This window comes from Triticum urartu, chromosome 4A (assembly GCF_056163025.1).
Source record: "Triticum urartu cultivar PI428250 chromosome 4A, HENAU_Tu73, whole genome shotgun sequence".
Taxonomy (NCBI): Eukaryota; Viridiplantae; Streptophyta; class Magnoliopsida; order Poales; family Poaceae; genus Triticum; species Triticum urartu.
In genome coordinates this window covers 40690942-40712280 of record NC_141876.1, presented here as the reverse complement: position 1 = coordinate 40712280, position 21339 = coordinate 40690942, and the positions used below count along the sequence as shown (strand labels likewise).

The window sequence follows — 21339 nt, the reverse complement described above, 5'->3', positions numbered from 1 at the left end:
CCCGAAACTATCCGGAACACTTCCGGTGTCCGAATAACATGGCCCAGTATATCAATCTTTATGTCTCGACCATTTCAAGACTCCTCGTCATGTACATGATATCATCCGGGACTCTGAACAACCTTCAGTCATCAAATCACATAAACTCATAATACAAATCGTCATCGAACATTAAGTGTGCGGACCCTACGGGTTCGAGAACCATGTAGACATGACCGAGACACATTTTCGGTCAATAAACAATAGCGAAACCTAGATGCTCATATTGTCTCCTACATATTCTACGAAGATCTTTATCGGTCAAACTGCATAACAACATATGTTGTTCCCTTTGTCATCGATATGTTACTTGCCCGAGATTCGATCGTCGGTATCATCATACCTAGTTCAATCTCGTTACCGGCAAGTCTCTTTACTCGTTCCATAATGCATCATCCCGTAACTAAATCATTAGTCACATTGCTTGCAAGGCTTATAGTGATGAGCATTACCGAGAGGGCCCAGAGACACCTCTCCAACATTCGGAGTGATAAATTTTAATCTCGATCTATGCCAACTCAACAAACACCATCGGAGACACCTGTAGAGCATCTTTATAATCACCCAGTTATGTTGTGACGTTTGATAGCACACAAGGTGTTCCTCCGGTATTCGGGAGTTGCATAATCTCATAGTTAGAGGAACATGTATAAGTCATGAAGAAAGCAATAGCAATAAAACTAAACAATCATTATGCTAAGCTAACAGATAGGTCTTGTCCATCACATCATTCTCTAATGATGTGATCTCGTTCATCAAATGACAACACATGTCTATGGTCAGGAAACTTAACCATCTTTGATTAACGAGCTAGTCAAGTAAAGGCATACTAGGGACACTTTGTTTTGTCTATGTATCCACACATGTATCAAGTTTCCAGTTAATACAATTCTAGCATGAATAATAAACATTTATCATGATATAAGGAAATATAAATAACAACTTTATTATTGCCTCTAGGGCATATTTCCTTCAGCTCTCACGGCAGTCGCGCCGCTTCAATGCCGGTGCTAGTGAGAGGTCGCATCCGCTCCGGCCAGGCATGAATGCGACACTGACGCTCTGGAGCGGCGCTGGCCGTTTTGGGCGGGAAGCGCACGCAGGCGAGGGAGGGGGTTTGGGTGAGCCAGGGCGGTCAGATGCGGGTATGGCAGCGCTCCGGACGCCCGCGAAGCCCTCTAGTTTATCTCTGGTTTGCGAAAAAAAGTACGTTCGAACCGCTCTACGAATCGTTAGAGAAACTCCAATGCGCCGACCCAAACAGACCTGCACTTTGTCCGCTTTTTGTCCGTTTGGGTCGGCCGCCCGCTCGTCGTCCGTCCCCTTTTGCATTTGGGTCGGCTGTGCACCCAACGCGCAGACCTATTTCATGTCCGCATAGAATTTTAAAAAGGCCCACGGCCAAAGATCATGCCAGCGGCCATGCTATCACCCAGAGTTCATATCGGTGCCATGCCGGCGGCCGACATACATGGCAGCCTCCAAAAAAAACCACCACACAGTTCATGTTGGCGCACTTGCCAGCGATCGGCACACATGTCAGCACACAAAAAAGGGGTGGGAGTTCAACCAAGCCATCTTGGCCGTGGTCATGCCAACACATTTGCCGGCATACAAAAAAAGGATGGCACCCTCCGCCTTAGATCACTTGTCATCGAACTTGAGCATGTCGGCCTGCATCTTCTCGAACCAAGGCCTCTTCCTCGGTGACGCCGTGCTCAAGTCCACCTTCATGATCTCCACCCCCGTCATCATGCTAGGGAGCGCCACTTCTTTTGCCTTGGTCTTGGCATTGGCGGCCTCGATCTCGAGCATCTTCACTTGCTTCTCCGCCTCCATCTCGAGCATCTTGGCTTGCTTCTTGCATCGAGCTCAAGCCTCCACCTTTGGATCTCCATGAAGGCGTTCATTTGCTCTTCCTTATCTTTCCGACGCTTCTCCTCCCTTGTGTCCTTCTTGGTCATCATGCCCTCCAAAGTGGTATGCAAGGTAATCGATGCCGCATCGCGCTTGTCCTCCTTCCTGGAGTTGGTCTTCCCTGCGGTCGTGGCTTCTCGCCCTCCACATGCTCCTCGACGGCTTCCTCCCTCCCCCAACGTGCTTGGCGACGACATATTGCGCCTTGAACATCTCCTCCCCGTTGATGACCATCCAACAAATGGGTGAGGTTAAAGGACTTGTCTTGATGTTGCGCCTTGAATGCCTCCAAAGCTTGGAATGCCTACAAATGAATAGCATGCATGCTTATGGGCAAATGGACATGGAAGTATATTGGCAAGTGGACATGCAAGCACAAAGGCAACAAGGAGGGACGCATGTATACCATATCTTTGATGCCGAGACCACTCACATGACGTCCCTTGATGCCCTCAAGAGTGGCACAAAACTTGTTGCACTCTTGTTGTATCACCCTCCATCATTTCGAGAGGGACACCCACCTGCGCTTGCTCTCCATTTGGTATGACGCGAACTTCTTGCATTCATGAAATTCGAGATGAACACGCAGCCAAAAGGTGGATGCCTTTTGCTCGGCGCCCACCTTGGGGTCTTGTCCAATGTCCCTCCAACACTCACAAAGGAGCTTGTCCATTGGCTGCGTGTATGCCTTTGTTTGCTTGCTCTTAAGCTTCTTGTTTGCCCCGGCTTGGGAGGAGAGCTCGTCTTCGAACAACGGCTCCCCGTCAATGTCCATCTCATCTTCTTCCTCAAGGTCGTAGTCCTTCGGGAATTCATGGCCGAGAGGGAAGGTGTTTCCCATGCCAACTTGGTCTTGCATGGACTGGTCGTCCATGCCAACATGATTAAAGGTGTCGGCCATGAAGGGGGCTCGATTGTCTTAGCTTTGGGTCTTGTCGGGATCGAAAGGAGCCGCGCCTGCACTGCCTGCAAAGGCAACAACAGTGGTAGCCGCACCACCTTTGAATATGATGTTCTCGATGATGAAACGGTTTGCCGCCTCGTCATTCGTGGCGGTCGGCATTTTACCAAACAAGTTGCGGGCCTCGGGATGCATGTCGACTCGGATCTCCCGCGGGCGTTTCCTCTGGCCATGGCCGCGGGTGTGGACGACGCCACCACACTCACCTCCGGCGAGCATTCCCCGGAGAAACGGCAGGCTTGTGGGTAGGGATGGAAGCCAGGAATTGGCGGCGTGGCAGACGTGTACGGTGACTCTGGCAGTGGCACACAAGGAAAGGCGATGAGCCCGTGTTGGCCACGGCCACGCTGACGAGCCCGTGATGGCCGGGGTTTAACCCTAGGAAGAGCAGGGCCTACCTCGTTGCTGCGGTGATTATGGCATTGTTTTCCTCTTCATGTGCGGCGGCAGCCAGGGCGGCGGCGGGCACAGCTTCGAGCTTGCGGTCCTTCGCATCCCTCCGGTCCTTCCTCTTGGTCGACCGCACCACCCGCTACTCGACCGTCAACGGCTTCTTGGGCGCCACCGCCGTCTTGCCGGTGGCGCAGGGCTTGCCTTTGGCGGAGGCTACGGAGGCGAGGCCAGCGGCGGCGTCGAGGGTTGGCTTGTCACCCATAGGGAGCGGCAAGGAGCGCGGCCAGGCGTGAGTTTTTTGGGAAAGAGGGGGGAATGGGGTGGTTGTGCTACCGACTGGCGAGCCAAGGGGAGGAGTAGGCAGGCATCGCCCGGTCCGCCTCGTGTGTGCGCCGGCGCAAATGAGGTCCAAATTTGGGTCAGGAATGAGTCGTCCGGCGGATGAAAAGCGGATGTGCGTCCGTTTGTGTCGGCGCGTTGGACCGATTTTTATGTCCCTTTTGATCCCAACGGACACACGCAGACGAAATGGGTTGGCGCGTTGAAGTTGCTCTCAATGACCTGTGTTGAATATCACAACACGTCCGTACCGCGTAGTTGAGACGTAGGCGGACGGTTTGAGTGTCGGTGCTGGAGATGCTTGATGATACAAAATGTGTGGTATACAAGTAATATCATCCACCATCGACATAAAATGGTTCAAGAACAAACGGTGTGGGCACCACCTAGTACACAAGCGTGATGTCACTAGACCTAGCACACTAGCACACTTGGTGCGCGTGAACTAGACTATGACTACTCCTCCTGCTCCCAGATCTTCATCATAAAAAAGGGTTGGATTAGACACACTATTTCAGTTGAATGATCACTTCCTGGGGTCACGTCAAGGACACACCACCACTCAAAATCCAACGAACACTATACACATCTCTCTCTCTCTCTCTCTGCGCAAGAGCAGCCGAGGAACAGGAACAGCTAATGTTCCCATATTAAAACAGGCAACTGGGACCGAACCATTATCACTAACAGCATGTAATGCAAGCGGCCAATCACACCGACATGTGATACAAGCCCCGGCCGGATTCTCTTATTGGGACCTGCAAATTTGGTAGGCGTCTAGGTTAGGATAGTACAGTATACTCCAAGAACAAGTCAGTATACTTTTTTGCTTTGTTTTCTGCTGGTTCTAGTACGAATGAAAAAAGAAGATAGATAGTAGTATGGGATATGACACCTAAGCAAGGGATGGCAGCAGGATGATGGCTCACAGTGCTGGCTTTGACCATATCCCCACAACCCAGCTGGTAGTACTGCATGCAGTTCAGACTGTAGAGGACAAGAAGGTGAAAAGATTACAAGATTCCTTGTGTTTTTTGCTTACATATTCCACACTTCTTTTTCTTTGCAGAGAGAGAGAGGGAGAGAGTAGTAGGAGTACAGTGGTGGTAGGGTGGCTGTAGGTGGGCTGGCAGGGGAGAAAAAAGGCCAAGTGTACAAATATGTGGCAGTGCTGCATGTCAGTTGGAAAGAGATCTCCCTGCCCTCATTCAAAGCTTGGTGTGCAAGAGATGTACCTTCCCCTCCCTCCCCCACCCTTGCAACCAAAGCATTCATAATTTACTACTCCCTGAGCCATTTTTAAAAACATGCTGTATCACTGAGTGTGTAAGAACAAAACCAGCTCATGTCTAGACAGAAAATATTACCGCTGCACATGTAAACATGTTCTGTAATAGGCATTTTGCCCTTGCTGTTTGGTCAAAGAGGAACCTTGTTGCATTTCAAACCTGGCTGGCTGTCACAAAAACCATCAATGAGGAATAACTGTACAGTGGCCAGTAGGTGCACCCCTTGTTTTTTTCTCCTCCTCTCAAAACTCACTCCCACAGTAGTTAGGAGCTGGGGCCCACATGGCATTGAGGCCACCCAAGGCCGGGCAGGTGAGAAGAGAAGAACAGCATCCCATTTTTTTACTCCCCTCCCAGCTTTATTTTCTACAGCTAGCTAATCTTCCTGCACACCAAAGCAGGGCCAGCAGTAATAAACTACTCCTCCTCCTGGTACGACCCCCAGTCTGCTCTCTGCGGTTACTTTTTCATTAGCTGTTTGCATACGCCAAGGTTTCAGAAGCGTTGGAAGGAGGGAGGAGGGAATGGGGAGGGGGCAGTTGAAGTGGTTAACAACCCAGCCCTTTGCCAGAGCAAGAAGGAATCATTTCACCTCGGCGGCAGGCAGGGGTAACAAACACCGCCTATTATTATTAAGCGTCCGAGACACCCTCCCTCTTCTTCCTCCCAAATCTTTCACCGCCCCCTCCCTCTTACCCTGCGGTCAAATTGCGATCCATAGCTCCGGCGCGGCGCCAAGGAGAAGAAACCGCGAATTTTTTCAAGAACAGAGAGAGGCAGAGAGATCATGAGGCCGCTCTCGAGTTCTTGAATCGTTCCAGCATTTCCCGTTGGCAGGGCGAATTGATTGATGGCCTCCAGGAGGGCTCGTGTGGTGGCGCCGGGTCCAGGTAATTTCCAGGCAGTTTTTTTTACCGTCTGCGACATCTTAGTATGTGTTCCTTTCAAGATCTTTACACCGCCCCATACACGGCATGGCGGAGCGGTCAAAGCTTGTTGCTTTCCTTCCTCCCCCTCTCGGAGGGCTTCAACGCCGCCCTAGTTATTTCCCCGCAGATCCTACTCTAGCTATCCATCCATCTATTGCATTCAAATAGCCTCGCCTCTTCTCTTCGGGTTTTCGACTTGGGAGTTGGGAGCCACTCGCTTCCTCTCGAGCTTCGTACTTGCGCTTTCCTAGACGATGAAAACTTTGTGGGGCGATCAAATCCTTTGAGAAGGTTGGTTCGTCTTGTGGTGTCCTCCTCCAGGGAATGCTGTGATTTTTTATTTTTTGTTCATCCAAGTTGGTGGTTTTAATCAGATGTAAGGTGCTGCTATTTTGAGCTTTCCTGGATGCCACTGCCAAGCCACACCCGGCCAAAAAGTACTGTTGGTCAGTTCCTAACTTGTGTGGGAAGTTCTTCATCAGTGAAACATCTTCCTTTTATCTTTCTATCTAAACTAGTATCTGTTCTTTTAAAGTTTCATATGCTTGATAATGTTTCTCCATGCCCGGTTCTTCAAGATTTGTTAGGCTTTTGCTGTTCCCAATTATCTTTGATGTTTTGGGGTCTTTTAGGAGGAGCAGGCAGGCTCCCCTCCCACATCCTCATGGCTTTGCTCCAAAGGACCCAAGTTAGCGAATGTTGTTTGGCTAATGATGGGGTTATATCCTCTGTGTCTCCTCCTCCTCTCCCTTTGTGCTCTGCTCTGGGTTTAAAGCTCCACTTTTCTGGAACCTGGGCTGCGTGCAGCAGATTTGGTTTGTTCCCCAAGCTTGTTCTGTAGCAGGCCTTTGCCTGGACGGTGGATCCCGTCTTCTGGCTTTCTTTTGTCTGTTGATACGGATAGTAGGGACTGGTTGCTTTTCACCTCTGTATTAAGGATTACCAGCTGAGTTGTTCATGTGGTGCAAAAGGGTTTTGCAGACTTTATGAAATTTCACTCTTTGTTCAAGCTGCATTTGTCAGTCTGTGCTCTGTTGGGACACTCTAGTGGTAGTGCTAATGTGCCTTCTCCCCCTTGTCTTTCGATCCTGAACAGGGAACTAAGGAGGAGCTCTTGCTGTTTTTAGACTATTGGACATGTATTCAGGCCAGCAGTCTGATCAAGGTCCTGCTGCAAACAGTGGCAAAGAATTCTTGGAGGGCAACTGGGGTTCTGTAGCAATGCATCAAAAGATGGGGTATGACAGCGCGGCATATGGGTTTCAAGCTTATGGCATGGAGTTAGAAGAGAGACCAGGTCTGTACAGATCTTCTGCTGGTTAGTAGTAGTTCTTATCATGCAGTTGTCGCGATACTTTTGAAGGTGACAATTCTGTAGTTGATGGAAATGGCGATAATTCTTGCAGGTGCATTCTCCCAAAACATCCAGATGAGTGATGAGCATAGTGGTGGTGTGAAGAAAAGGAAGGGAACAGATGACTGCATTGCGTTGCTAAACCCATCAGCCAGTAGCAAGGTGCAAATAAGCTTTCATTATGCTCGTATCTTCTTCTGGTCTAGATGTAATGACTGACTGTGTTGTAACTGTGGGTTTAGAATGTGGGTGATCAACAAACAGAGGTTTCGTCTCAGCCGGAAAGGAACTCGGTGGAGAGGGACAACAGAAAGATCTCGCCCAAAACGCAAAGCAAGGAAGATTCTTCGGACGGTGATGGCACTAAAGAAAATTATGTTCATTTCCGGGCAAAGCGAGGCCAAGCCACTAACAGCCACAGCCTTGCGGAAAGAGTAAGCTTCTGATTAGCACTAAGTTCCCATTTCAGTTTGATTTATGCTCTTCCTGTTCTCATGCTTGAAGTTGGATGAAACTCTTTGCAGCTGAGGAGGAAAAAGATAAGTGAGAGAATGAAGCTTCTTCAGGATCTTGTTCCAGGGTGTAATAAGGTAACTTTTTTCTTTGTGGAGCAAGAACTTCTCTATGACCAAATTGTACTCTGCACCTTACCATGCTCCCTCTTACAGATTACTGGCAAGGCAGTCATGCTTGATGAGATAATCAATTACGTGCAGTCATTACAACGACAAGTAGAGGTGACATAATGCTGGTTATCTATTAGTGCAGATGTTATTGGGTTGTTTCTGAGTATGTCATTTGTTGGAATATCATCCTGTGCTCTAATGCCACTTCAAACTTGCAGTTTTTGTCAATGAAACTTGCAACTGTGAACCCTGAGCTTGGCTTTGATATTGAGCAGATTCTATCCAAACAAGTAAATTCACTGTACAACCATCCTAAATATTTTCAAAGATTTCTAGATCCACCTGCTCAACTCAATTCTTGTTTGTAGATGATGCTTCCTCAAGACAGGCGCCTTGGTTTCTATGGAGCTGACCCAGGATCAAGCGCCCTTATTGCTCATTTCAACCAAGGAATGATGCATCCAGATATGATGTGCAATGCTTCCAATCCAGCGGGTGCTCTGCACGGAACAATTCATGACATCTCCATGATGAACCAGGTAAATTCAGTCCATTTTCATGGCAAACGCATGTAGCATCTGAAGCCATAGCAATGGACTAACGTGAACCCTGAATCCAGATGCCTGAGATGTGGGAGACTCTTCAGAACATTCCTCATATGAACTTCAACCCTGCTGTGGCTGCAGATAGCAGCACCAACAATGCTGGTATATGCGATGCTCTCTTTCAAAATGTTATGCATCATAATCATAGTGATTGCATCAAACTTACAGAAATGTTCCTCTTGTACTCTGCAGGTCCCATGAAGATTGAACAGTGAGTTGCTGGTATGATTCTGGAGTTGTTCTGTGAACCGTAAAGCGCTTGCAGAATCAAGTTTTGTATAGCTGGATGCCTAACCATTAGTTACCGATCTCCTCCTTTTGCTGCCCGACCCCGTAGCGTATGGTTTATGGTATGGCATCGAAGGATCTCGTGTACAGCTGGGCTCAAGAACTGCTGATTCCACCGTAAATTTCTGTTGCGTTAGCTCGTCGAAAGCAGGAACCCTGTGTTATTCATGAATTCCAAGCTTGGGATCAATTGTGGATGCCCTAAGCGTACTAAGTAGACTGGCTTATTAGTATTGCCCTAAGTAGTGAAGTGACTTTTGTCAAGAGTTTCAGAGGTTCATGCAATCATGCATTATCAACGAGATATTCTAGAGCAGACTAAGCGTACTAAGTAGACGTGCTTATTAGCATTGCCCTAAGTAGTGAAGTGACTTTTGTCGAGAGTTTCATGAAATCATGCATTATTTGCAACGAGATGTTGAAGAGCAGACTTTTCTTGTGAAATCATGAAATCATGCATTATTTTCAGATTTTCACTGAAATCAAGTTTTCACCATGACACATTTTGCTGATCGTGATGGGGCTGCCGTCAGCTGTGGCTCGCCCTCTGCGGGGACCGGATTCTCCAACATTGAGAAGGAATGTTAGAGAAGCTACATCACCCTAACTTTTCTTCTTTCTATTCATATCATTATGGCTAAAATGATTTAAATTAATTTACAAATGGATGATCTACCGTGTACATTTATAGTAATTACATGCAAACAAACTGATGGTGAAATAAAATTAGATTTAAATTATTTTTATCTACATTAAATACCAACACTAAACAACCTATTAACTATTTACTAACAGTCCCTAACTTTCCTTCTTCATTTTACACTAGGCTAACACTGTAGCACCGTGATATTCCTTCTCAATGTTAGAGGATCCGGCCGTGACCGACTCTTCGGAGTACTCCTCACCACTGCCCTTCGATCTTGATGGCCATGCTTCTATTGGGTCCCCTGACCTCCCCTTCTATTTGATTTGAGGCGAGCCGGTGCTTTTAACTTTTGTGTAGAACAAGATGAAATTCAGAGTTTCACTGTTCCCTTTTGAGATTTCTGTATCTCTGAATGTTTAAGTTTGAGAATTTTCTAGTCTTTTTATTGTCAATCTAAATCGTAGCAAATGTGTCGTCTGAAGAGAATTGGTAACAATCAGCAAACTTACAACTTATGCAAAGAACTGGCCATTAAACTCTCGCATTCACTATTTAACTGGGAGATGATTTGAGCCATTTTGTAGGTTCGTTTCTCCTGCAGAAATAAAACAACCCATTATGCAGAGTATGCTTGTGATCTTTTAGGAATAGAAACTGCAATTGGCTGAAACTCTGCAAGCCTGCAAGCTTTTGATGCTTACTGCATTTCAGGAATATGAACTGCTCTTTGCTGCAAGCATGCAACCTTCTGGTGCTTACTGCATTTTCAGTTCTTACTCTCTTCTATACTTATTACTAGAAAGTGTAATCATGTAGCTAGTTACAATGGTGTTTCCGTCATTATTTTAGATCTGTACAAACAAGTCACTCCATTATTAGTCATATAAATTAAAGGAAAAAAATCCCGTTGAATCTTGAGTGGTAATACATCAAAATTCAGCTGCAAGTTTGCAAAGGAGGAGCTACAAAGTGTTGACACACGAACACGTCACGTGTACCCTCGACGCCGGGGGTGATGCACCGCAGCTCACGTCGAAGGAGACCCGACCGACAGCGCGATACGCAAGACAGTCGACAGGCGCTTTCGCAGACCCGAAAACCCCACACCCCCGGGAGGGACCCAGTCAGGGAGTGCGGCGGCTATGGGCTGCCCTAGGTCGATTCGCTCGCCCCTAGAGCCTCGGAATTCGCAGCTCTCAAACACGAAGAACAACGAAGAACGAGATAGAAAACGGTGGAGAGATAAAACGTAGATGAAAAAGTAGTATATTGATTTGTTCGATTGTGTGTTGTTCAATCGGCCGTCACCCCCAACATATATAAGAGATGGCTGGACTTCCCGTACAAGTAAAGGATTCATCTAGGCTTTCCTTACAAGAAAAATTACATCAATTCACATCCTAGAGTCATTCCAACTCGGATTCAGTCTGAATCTGGCCCAAACTCTGTCTTCCTTCTTGCGCGGGCCGTCGGGCTTGCATATGATCTCCGATCGAGACGGCCCAAATATCAAACTTGTGCGCCTCGATGATACGAACAACTCTCATGTTGATCATTTTTTCAAATAACGCCATCTTGAATACTTTTTGAGATCATCTTTATCTTCCAGTCAGACTCGGTTTTGCAGTAGACTGGATTATCCGAGTCTCGTAGTGAATTTGTAGGCTATATATTATCTCTGATGATGATGACTCCAAAATCAAAATTTACTGTCTTGATGCTACGCACAACTTCTGTATTGAACACTTCTTCATCCAAGGTCATTTTGATAAACTTTCGAGCACATGTTGAACTTTACTCGGACTTGAGCTCATCCACTCGGATATTAGATACTTTCACTCGGATCGTCCGATTGGACTTTTTCACTCGGAAGACAATCTTTCACTCGGATGACTATATTTTCACTCGGATGACTATATTTCCACTCGGAAGGCACTATCTTATTCACTCGGATGACTATATTTCCACTCGGAAGGCACTATCTTATTCGATCGGCAAGTTTTCGTCCCGATGGTAATCTTTTCACTCGGAATATTTTCACCTGGACGACAATTTCACTTGGATGATCATATTTTCACTCGGATGACTACATTTCCACTTGGATAATAATAAGTTCATCCGGTCAGCAAACTTTCACTCGACCGTAAAATTTCACTCGACCGTAAACTTTCACTCGACCGTAAACTTTCACTCGGATGGTAAATTTTTCACTCGGATTTCTGACTGAAAACATAGCCCAATCTTGATTTGTCTCTCCAGGCCTCATATGATCTCGGATTGAGACGAATTATATATGAAAATCGATCGGCTCGACGAGATGAAACTTTTCCATGTTGAAGGTTTTTCGATTCAAGGCCATATTGATGGCTGAATTACTCGCGCAACCTATCAGACAAGTGTCTGGCACCTCGCGCCATATTTCCGTTGAGGTTCACTCTGCAGTATATTGCCTCTAACTTTTGCATATGAACTCGGATTGAGATGATTTATATATCAAAATCGATTGCCTCGATGAGACGAAGACAATTCTTTAAGAGTGCTCCTTCATCTGAGGTCATCTTGAAGACGTGATTGACCAAAAACCACTCGGAACATTGAACTATGCCACTCGGAGTATAGTTTCGGTCCGTAAGATAAAGTCGAATGAATATAACCGAAACATCAAATTGGTTCCACTCGGTGACGTGAATATTTTTATGCTGAAAACTCATTCACTCGAGACCATCTTCATTGTAATCTGTATCTTGCCAAAATCAGGTGTCAACACATGCCCCCCTGTTTTTCGGCAAAGCTTGCACGCCGAAAAATAATATGCATAGTGTTTGTTCTAAGGACGATATCAACACTCCATCGGCCATTTATTTTTCTCAGGGCGATAATTATGTATCGGCCATGTTTGTGCTAAGGGGGATAATCGTATATCGGCCATTGCCCACTTAGGCTTCCCGCCACACACTCGGGTGGTACTTCTTCAAATATTTGCCATTGAGAGCTCGAGGTAACAATGCCCCTTGTATTGATTCCACCAAATATGAATTTCCGGGAACAACTCTTGTAATTCTAAAAGGACCTTCCCAACTTGGAGACCACTTCCCGAATTTTCTATCTCTTGAACCAATCGGCAGAATCACTTTCCAAACGAGATCACCAACTTGAAAATTCTTCAACTTGACTTTCTTATTGTAAGCCCTTGCCACCCTCAACTTATCTATCTCTATGGCATTCAAAGCAGCCAAACGTTTATCAGCAACCTCATCAATGTTGTCCATCATCAAGTTGTAGAAGTCTATTGCCGATAAATCATTTTGTTTGGCTATTCTCAAAGCATTCAAATTTACTTCCACCGGTAAAACAGCCTCCTGACCATATACTAGCTCATATGGAGTCACTTTCGTAGCACCATGCCTTGAGATTCTATGTGCCCATAATGCCTCAGACAACAAGTCATGCCATCTCCTTGGATTATCCTCAATCTTCTTCTTGATGAGCTTGATTAAAATTTTATTGCTAGACTCAGCTTGTCCATTAGCTTGGGCATAATATGGAGAGGAATTGAGCAACTTTATGTTATAAGATTCGGCAAACTCTCTGACTTGGTGTGACATGAAAGATGAACCTTGATCTGTAGTTAACGTTTGAGGAATACCGAATCTATGAATAATGTGCTCGGCTATGAATTGAATTACCTCTGTATGCGTCATGTTCTTGAGAGGTACTGCTTCAGACCATTTAGTGAAATAATCAGTTGCCACCAATACAAACCGATGCCCTTTTGAGGAAGACGGATGGATTTGTCCAATGAAATCTCAACCCCAACCTCTGAAAGGCCACGGTTTGATAATAGGATGTAACATAGCAGCAGGAGCCAATTGAATATCACCAAACTTTTGACAAGCTTCACACCCCTTATAATATCTGAAGCAATCATTAATCATAGTTGGCCAATAAAACCCAGCACGTCGCAATAACCATTTCATCTTGGGAGCCGACTGGTGAGTGCCACAAATACCTTCATGTACTTCTCCCATAGCAACTCTTGCCTGGTCCTCGTCCAAACACTTTAGAAGAACATCATCGACGGTTCGGCGATAAAGACCATCATCTCTTATTGTATACTTGAAAGCCATACGCCGAACAACCCTGTCCACCCTTTCACTCGGATTGCACAAGTAATCAACAATGGGATTCCTCCAGTCGGGATTGTCACCTGCACTAGACTTTTTGTTAATGGCCGAATCAGTGGGTTCAGGTTCGGCCTCTCCCATATTGGCAAGACAAGACATCGGTCTTTGAGAGATATGAAACATGCCATGATCAACATGATATCCGGATGCTTGTTGTGCCAATTCATTTGCTTTCCAATTGTCATGTCTAGATATATGAGCAATGCTAAAGCAATCCAAAGTAGAAATTATATCTAGACATCTATCAAGATAAACATTAAGTGATTCGTCCAAACACTGAAAGACTTTGGATATTTGCTGCACCACTAGTAACGAATCACCATAAGCCTCAATATGTGTAGCACCTATAGCAAGTAACATCTCTAGGCCGAATAACAATGCTTCATATTCGGCTTGATTGTTTGTGCAAAAATATTCTAAGCGGCATGAGGCTTCAGAAACAGCACCACGAGGAGATATATAAACAATACCAACACCTTGGCCATTGCTACAAACTGAACCATCAAAGTATAATCTCCATGGTACTAATGAAACGAGGTTCATATCAACATCATGCTTGTTATTAACCCGATGTTCAACAATGAAATTAGCAACAATTTGGCCTTTCATGGATTTTAGAGATTCATAAGCCAAATCATATTCAATCAAAGTATAAGCCCACTTGCCAATTCTACCACTAAGAATTGGCCTATGCAGCATGTATTTAATGACATCGGTTTGACAAGCTACTACACAAACACTTGGCACTAAATAATGTCTCAGTTTTGTGCAAGCATAATATAAGCATAGACATAATTTCTCAATAAATGTATACCTTGTCTCTGCGTCCAATAAGCGGCGGCTCAAATAAGTGATGGCATGCTCTTTTCCTTCGGTCTCTTGAGTTAGAACAGCACCAATAACTCCTTCCTCTTCTGCAATGTAAAGTCTGAAGGGTTCCCTATGCTTGGGTGCTCTCATCACCGGAGGAGTGCACAAATAATTCTTGATCATATCAAATGCTTCTTGCTGTTTTGCCCCCCAAGTGAAATCAGCATCATTCTTTAACCGAAGGATAGGAGTAAATGCATCAACTTTCCCTGATAGATTAGCTATGAACCTTCTCAAATAATTGACCTTGCCAAGGAACTTTTGCATATCTCTCTTGCATGTTGGAGCCTCCACTTTCTGTATAGCCTCTATCTTTTTGGGATCAATCTCTATACCATCTTCATGAATAATGAAACCCAAAAACTTGCCAGCTGACACGCCGAAAGCACACTTCAAAGGATTCATTTTCAGTCCATACTTTTTCATTCTTTCAAAAGCTAAACGCAAATCGGCCAAGTGAGATTCAAAAGCATCCGATTTGACAACAATATCATCAATATAAACTTCAAGTATGACACCGAGTAAATCATGAAAAATCAAATTCATAGCCCTTTGATATGTGGCGCCAGCATTTTTTAATCCGAATGTCATCACTGTCCACTCGAATAAACCAAGGAAACCAGGGCATCGAAAAGCTGTCTTGTACATGTCCTCTTCGGCCATAAAAATTTGGTTGTATCCGGCATTACCATCTAGAAAGCTAATAACCTTATGTCCAGAAGCATCATTAATAAGCATATCGGCTATTGGCATAGGATACTCATCTTTGGGTGTAGCCCTATTCAAATCTCTGAAGTCAATGCACACCCTCAACTTACCAGACCCTTTCTTCTCCACTGGGACAATGTTAGAAATCCACTCGGCATACCTGCAAGGTCGAATGAAATTAGCATCAAGCAGTCGACCGATCTCTTCCTTGATCCGGTCATATGTGTTCGGATTAAATTTTCTGGCCGACTGTTTATAAGGTCTAAAACCGACCTTTATAGGCAACCGATGTTCCACTAGCTCTCGGCTTAATCCTAGCATCTCATGATATTCCCATGCAAAGAAACAAACATATTCTTTCAATAGCTCGATTAACTTAGCCTTACAATCGGCTTCCAAATTTTTGTTTATAAATGTCGGTTGAGTGACTGAACCATCCCCAATATCTACCTCTTCTAACGGATCGGCTGATGTAAAACCTTGTCCAAGTTTATCCATGTCATCCAACTCCTCTATAGACTCATACATATCGTTCTCATTGGACCGATACTTTACAAGACGTTTTTGTAACCACTCGGAATTAGGATCCATTTAAACATATCATACCTTGGAGTCGATTGCATTCACTCGGCTTTAAAGAGACGGGCACAAAACCATTCTTGGTTGCGCTGAGAAAATCAAATTATGATAAGTCACGTCCCGTCAAGCAAGTAGCATTGGGATGTTGCCAATCCACCGATGCATCGGCCAAAGCAACACAGGCCGAGTTATCCGCGTGAATAACTTCCACTTCATCATCAACCCACTGAATCAAAAACTGGTGCATAGTGGATGGCACGCACTGGTTTGCATGAACCCAATCGCGGCCTAGTATGACGTTGTAGTTATCTTGCACCTCAGCGACAAAGAATGCAGTAGCCAAAGTTTTGCTTCCGACTGTAAGCTCCACATACATCACACCTTTGGCTTCAGTTTTCTCTTTGCCTTCAAATCCATTGAGCACCATATTGGTCTTGATCAATTCTTCATCAGGCAAACCCAATCTCTTGAAGACCGAATAGGGCATAAGATTTACCACAGCACCACCATCAACAAGCATCCGAGTGAGTGGCGACCCATTGATGTGACCTCTGAGATATAATGGTTTAAGATGCGTTACTGGTTCTTTTGGCTTCTCGAATATTGCGTTTTTAGGGCCAAAATCCAGCTGAGCCACCTCCCCTTCTTCATCTACAGCACGAAACTCAGCAGGTAAGTAGTACACCATATTGATATCCATACCTTCATGAACCGGCGTAGACTCATAGTCCAACATATCAGCCTCCTCCTCGAGTGCATCCACCGATTCTGAAATTTGTCCGAGTGAAGGATAAGTAAGAAGTGTCGCAGACGATGTCATATCTGTTGCATCGTCCTCCTTTGGTGATGTAGGTATTGCTGTGATAGATGTAGAAGCTGTTGTATCTTGTATTTGTTTAGGCCTCCACACTTGTTTTGGTGGAACCATGGGTCAGGTGTCATTGAACAACTTGTCCCTTTGTTTCTCGGCCTCCTGTTCTGCCATCTCTCGACTCCTTAACCTCTGTAGTTTCCTTTTTTGTGTCTTTTTTAGCCCTGGAGGACACCACTTCGGCTGAGTGTATTTAGGATCTCTCGTTTTTACTCGGCTGGTGCTTGCTTCATGGTCATTAGCCGAGTGCTTTGGCGCGATAGCAAGTATCGGCTCAGTCGGATTGCTATGCACAATCGGCTGCTGTATGGCGAATGTTTCGGTGCCCAAGATAAGTGAGTCGACATCCATTTTCTCCTTGCCTTTTCCCGACTCAACTGCTGCAACACTTGGTGATTTAACACGCCATTCTTTTCGACTTTCCAGATGCATGAAATTTCCACTCGGGCTCACCTTTTTACTCTGATGAAATCCACTCGGATGAATATCACTCGGATGGAATTCAGTCGGATGGAATCTACTTGGCCACATTTTTTCACTCGGATAGCTTCCACCTGGGTGCATTCTTACACTCGGATAATTTCCATCCGGTCGCATGTTTTGACCAGCCGACCGATAGTTACCGATGTTCAGTCGGCCTCTATATGAATAGTCAAGTCGATCCCAAACAGATTGCGTATGCTTTTCTGGAAACGACACCCTTGGTCCACTCAGTTTTATATACTGACTGAACATATCAGCTGATGGTGACCTTGGTCGCTTCAGGTATGATGGCCGGTTAGAGCTGGGACCAGCCGACTGATTAGCATATTTGGATAGCAACATATCAAAAGTTGGCTTGATCCGCTTGCGTTGCACTTTAGCTTCATTCCTCTTCCACTTGCCAACTTCTGGACTCTTGGGTTTGACAAATTTAACTCGCGTATTTTCTTGCACTTGCGGTTTCCTCTCAAGTGTAGGATTCTTGATGGTGATTTTGATTACTTCCTTGCCATCGGGTTGCTTACCAAGCACAACCTGTCTCCCCAAGACCTTGTTGTCCTCCTTGTCTTTCCTGGGCTCACCAACAATGACATTAGCTTTATTAGCAGATTCGGCTACCTCCGGCCGAATGAGTAGCTTCTTGCCCTCCAAATCCATGGTATTCATTGGAAAAGGTTGTTTATCAACTTGCATCTCAGAAAAGTTCAATCGTCCATCATTAATGGCCGATTGTATCTGTCGTCGAAAAACATTGCAATCATTAGTAGCATGAGAAAAAGAATTATGATACTTGCAATAAGCACGCCATTTTAGCTCTTCAAACGGCGGTAAAGTATGAGATATTCTAATAATCTTAGCCTGCAGCAAAGCATCAAATATTCTATCACACTTAGCAATGTTAAAAGTAAACTTCATCTCTTCATCACGATTCTTATGAATCGGTTTCAGATCATTGCAAGTAAAGGGTTTGGCCTTAGATGTCCAAACAAATTCAGTAGCAAAAACATCACCCTCATCGTCCGAGTGATCACTATCATATTCCACCATATTCATCTTTGGACGATCGGCTTTGTATCTATGCACTTCTTTGAGATCTTTGCTTCGGCTTTCCTGAGCCAAAGCCCTTTGTAAGACTTGGTTGATATTTAAGAACTCATAACCTTCCAGCTTTTCTCTAATGGGAGTTCTCAAACCACTTAGCACTAGGTCTGCCAAGTCTCTCTCGGTTATCACCAAACTAAAACACCGGTTTTTTGTTTCTCTGAATCTCTTGACGTAATCGGAGACCGATTCATCATGCTTCTGTTTAACCGATGTTAGATGTGATAACTTGAGTTCATTGTCGCCGCTATAAAAGTGATCATGAAATTTCTGCTCTAGCTGCGACCAAACCCGAATGGAACCATGTGGTAAAGAAGAAAACCATGAAAATGCAGTACCAGTTAAAGATAAAGTAAACAAACGCACTTTCAACTCATTTAGTGAGCCTGCTTCACCTAGTTGTGCTAAGTATTGACTAACATGCTCCCATGTGGTTTTTGTGCCCTCTCCATTGAACTTAACAAAATCTGGAATCTTATATCCCGGAGGGCATTGGATGGCATCAAAGTACTCGGGGTATGGCTTTTGATAAATCCGATTCCGAGGTAACTCAACTCTAAAATTTTCTCGAAGCATCTTAGCCATCTCCTCTCTAAGATTAGCTAGACCATCATCCATAGTGGACGATGCAGCTTGTGGCAGTGGCATAGAAGGAGTAGGGTTGCTAGTTGTGGGTAGGAATTGTGGCATGTATGTCAACCCATAATTTGGTAGTGGTCGAGTGGTTGTAGCTGTAGGTAGAGTTTGGTTCGGCGTTGCCACCGAACCTGTCATGCTCATAATAGGATTAATGGGTGTAGCCACAATCTGATTTGTTTGGGTAGGATAATAAGTCATCGGCACGGGAGGCGCCGATGCAATAGGTAAAGCCAGATTAGGGTTTTGCACACTAGCAGCTACACCATTATTACCACTAGACGATTGAGATATATTCTTCTGAGCATTAGTATTTTCTATAAAAGTTTGATAGACTAGATTGTTACCATCAGCAATACGACTTTTAATCTCAGCCCACTGCTCAGGAGAAAAGGCAGTACTTACAGAGGGTTTAACCTGCTCGGCTTGAAGAGGAGGGAACTTGATTTCTTCAATCGGAGTGATGTTGCCTTGGCGATCCTTCTTGAACTTTGCAAGGAACTCCTGCAAGTCCTTCTTCTCGCGCGCCTTCTTGTACTCCTCATAAACTTGGCGATGATCGGCCGATATCTCATCAAGACTGGGCTTAATGATGTTATCGGCGTCTACCTCAGATGGCTTGACACACGAACACGTCACGTGTACCCTCGACGCCGGGGGTGATGCACCGCAGCTCACGTCGAAGGAGACCCGACCGGCAGCGCGATACGCAAGACAGTCGACAGGCGCTTTTGCAGACCCGAAAACCCCACACCCCCGGGAGGGACCCGGTCAGGGAGTGCGGCGGCTATGGGCTGCCCTAGGTCGATTCGCTCGCCCCTAGAGCCTCGGAATTCGCAGCTCTCAAACACGAAGAACAACGAAGAACGAGATAGAAAACGGTGGAGAGATAAAACGTAGATGAAAAAGTAGTATATTGATTTGTTCGATTGTGTGTTGTTCAATCGGCCGTCACCCCCAACATATATAAGAGGCGGCTGGACTTCCCGTACAAGTAAAGGATTCATCTAGGCTTTCCTTACAAGAAAAATTACATCAATTCACGTCCTAGAGTCCTAATTCTATTCCAACTCGGATTCAGTCTGAATCTGGCCCAAACTCTGTCTTCCTTCTTGTGCGGGCCGCCGGGCTTGCATATGATCTCCGATCGAGACGGCCCAAATATCAAACTTGTGCGCCTCGACAATACGAACAACTCGCATGTTGATCATTTTTTCAAATAAGGCCATCTTGAATACTTTTCGAGGTCATCTTTATCTTCCAGTCGGACTCGGTTTTGCGGTAGACTGGATTATCCGAGTCTCGTAGTGAATTTATAGGCTATATATTATCTCTGATGATGATGACTCCAAAATCAAAATTTACTATCTTGATGATACGCACAACTTCTGTATTGAACACTTCTTCATCCAAGGTCATTTTGATAAACTTTCGAGCACATGTTCAATTTCACTCGGACTTGAGCTCATCCACTCGGATATTAGATACTTTCACTCGGATTGTACAATTGGACTTTTTCACTCGGAAGACAATCTTTCACTCGGATGACTATATTTCCACTCGGATGACTATATTTCCACTCGGAAGGCACTATCTTATTCACTCGGATGACTATATTTCCACTCGGAAGGCACTATCTTATTTGATCGGCAAGTTTTCGTCCCGATGGTAATCTTTTCACTCGGAATATTTTCACCTGGACGACAATTTCACTCGGATGATCATATTTTCACTCGGATGACTACATTTCCACTTGGATAATAATAAGTTCATCCGGTCAGCAAACTTTCACTCGACCGTAAACTTTCACTCGACCGTAAACTTTCACTCGGATGGTAAACTTTTCACTTGGATTTCCGACTGAAAACATAGCCCGATCTTGATTTGTCTCTCCAGGCCTCATATGATCTCGGATTGAGACGAATTATATATGAAAATCGATCGGGTCGACGAGACGAAACTTTTCCATGTTGAAGGTTTTTTGATTCAAGGCCGTATTGATGGCCGAATTACTCGCGCAACCTATCAGACAAGTGTCTGGCACCTCGCGCCATATTTCCGTTGAGGTTCAGTCTGCAGTATATTGCCTCTAACTTTTGCATATGAACTCGGATTGAGATGATTTATATATCAAAATCGATTGCCTCGACGAGACGAAGACAATTCCTTAAGAGTGCTCCTTCATCCGAGGTCATCTTGAAGACGTGATTGGCCAAAAACCACTCGGAACATTGAACTATGCCACTCGGAGTATAGTTTCGGTTCATAAGATAAAGTCGAATGAATATAACCAAAACATCAAAGTGGTTTCACTCGGTGACGTGAATATTTTTATGCTGAAAACTTATTCACTCGAGACCATCTTCATTGCAATCTGTATCTTGCCAAAATTAGGTGTCAACACAAAGTCAGAGAGAAATTTCTGTACATCAAGAATTAGGAGGACCTACAACTTCACACTGAATCAGACACTGCCTACACGGAATTTACATGAAAATTGCAGCACACTTTTGCTGGACGG

General features: G+C 45.0%; 1 protein-coding gene across 4 annotated transcripts; it reads left to right on the top strand.

Annotated features, from left to right (window-relative positions):
• Positions 1-5465: 5465 nt before the first annotated feature.
• On the top strand, positions 5466-9184 carry LOC125528020 (transcription factor bHLH49). Of its 4 annotated transcripts, XM_048692535.2 has the most exons (11): positions 5907-6158; positions 6242-6313; positions 6964-7185; positions 7274-7383; positions 7464-7655; positions 7746-7811; positions 7890-7958; positions 8066-8137; positions 8216-8386; positions 8467-8554; positions 8645-9184. In XM_048692535.2, the coding sequence occupies exons 3-11, from the start codon at positions 7005-7007 to the stop codon at positions 8665-8667; spliced, it is 972 nt and encodes a 323-aa protein (XP_048548492.1). In that variant the 5' UTR covers positions 5907-6158; positions 6242-6313; positions 6964-7004; the 3' UTR covers positions 8668-9184. The 4 variants fall into 4 exon arrangements, with proteins under 4 accessions (XP_048548490.1, XP_048548495.1, XP_048548492.1 ...); XM_048692533.2 differs by lacking the exons at positions 5907-6158; positions 6242-6313 and adding an exon at positions 5466-5828; XM_048692538.2 differs by lacking the exons at positions 5907-6158; positions 6242-6313 and adding an exon at positions 5469-5828 and having other exon boundaries at positions 6964-7164.
• The last annotated feature ends 12155 nt before the right edge of the window (positions 9185-21339 follow it).

Excerpts from the sequence above, each read along its gene's own strand:
- LOC125528020 (XM_048692533.2), top strand. The coding sequence starts at position 7,005 with ATGTATTCAGGCCAGCAGTCTGATCAAGGTCCTGCTGCAAACAGTGGC. Across the intron at positions 7,384-7,463 it reads ACCCATCAGCCAGTAGCAAG|AATGTGGGTGATCAACAAAC; the intron begins GTGCAAATAAGC and ends CTGTGGGTTTAG. Across the intron at positions 8,387-8,466 it reads ACATCTCCATGATGAACCAG|ATGCCTGAGATGTGGGAGAC; the intron begins GTAAATTCAGTC and ends CCCTGAATCCAG.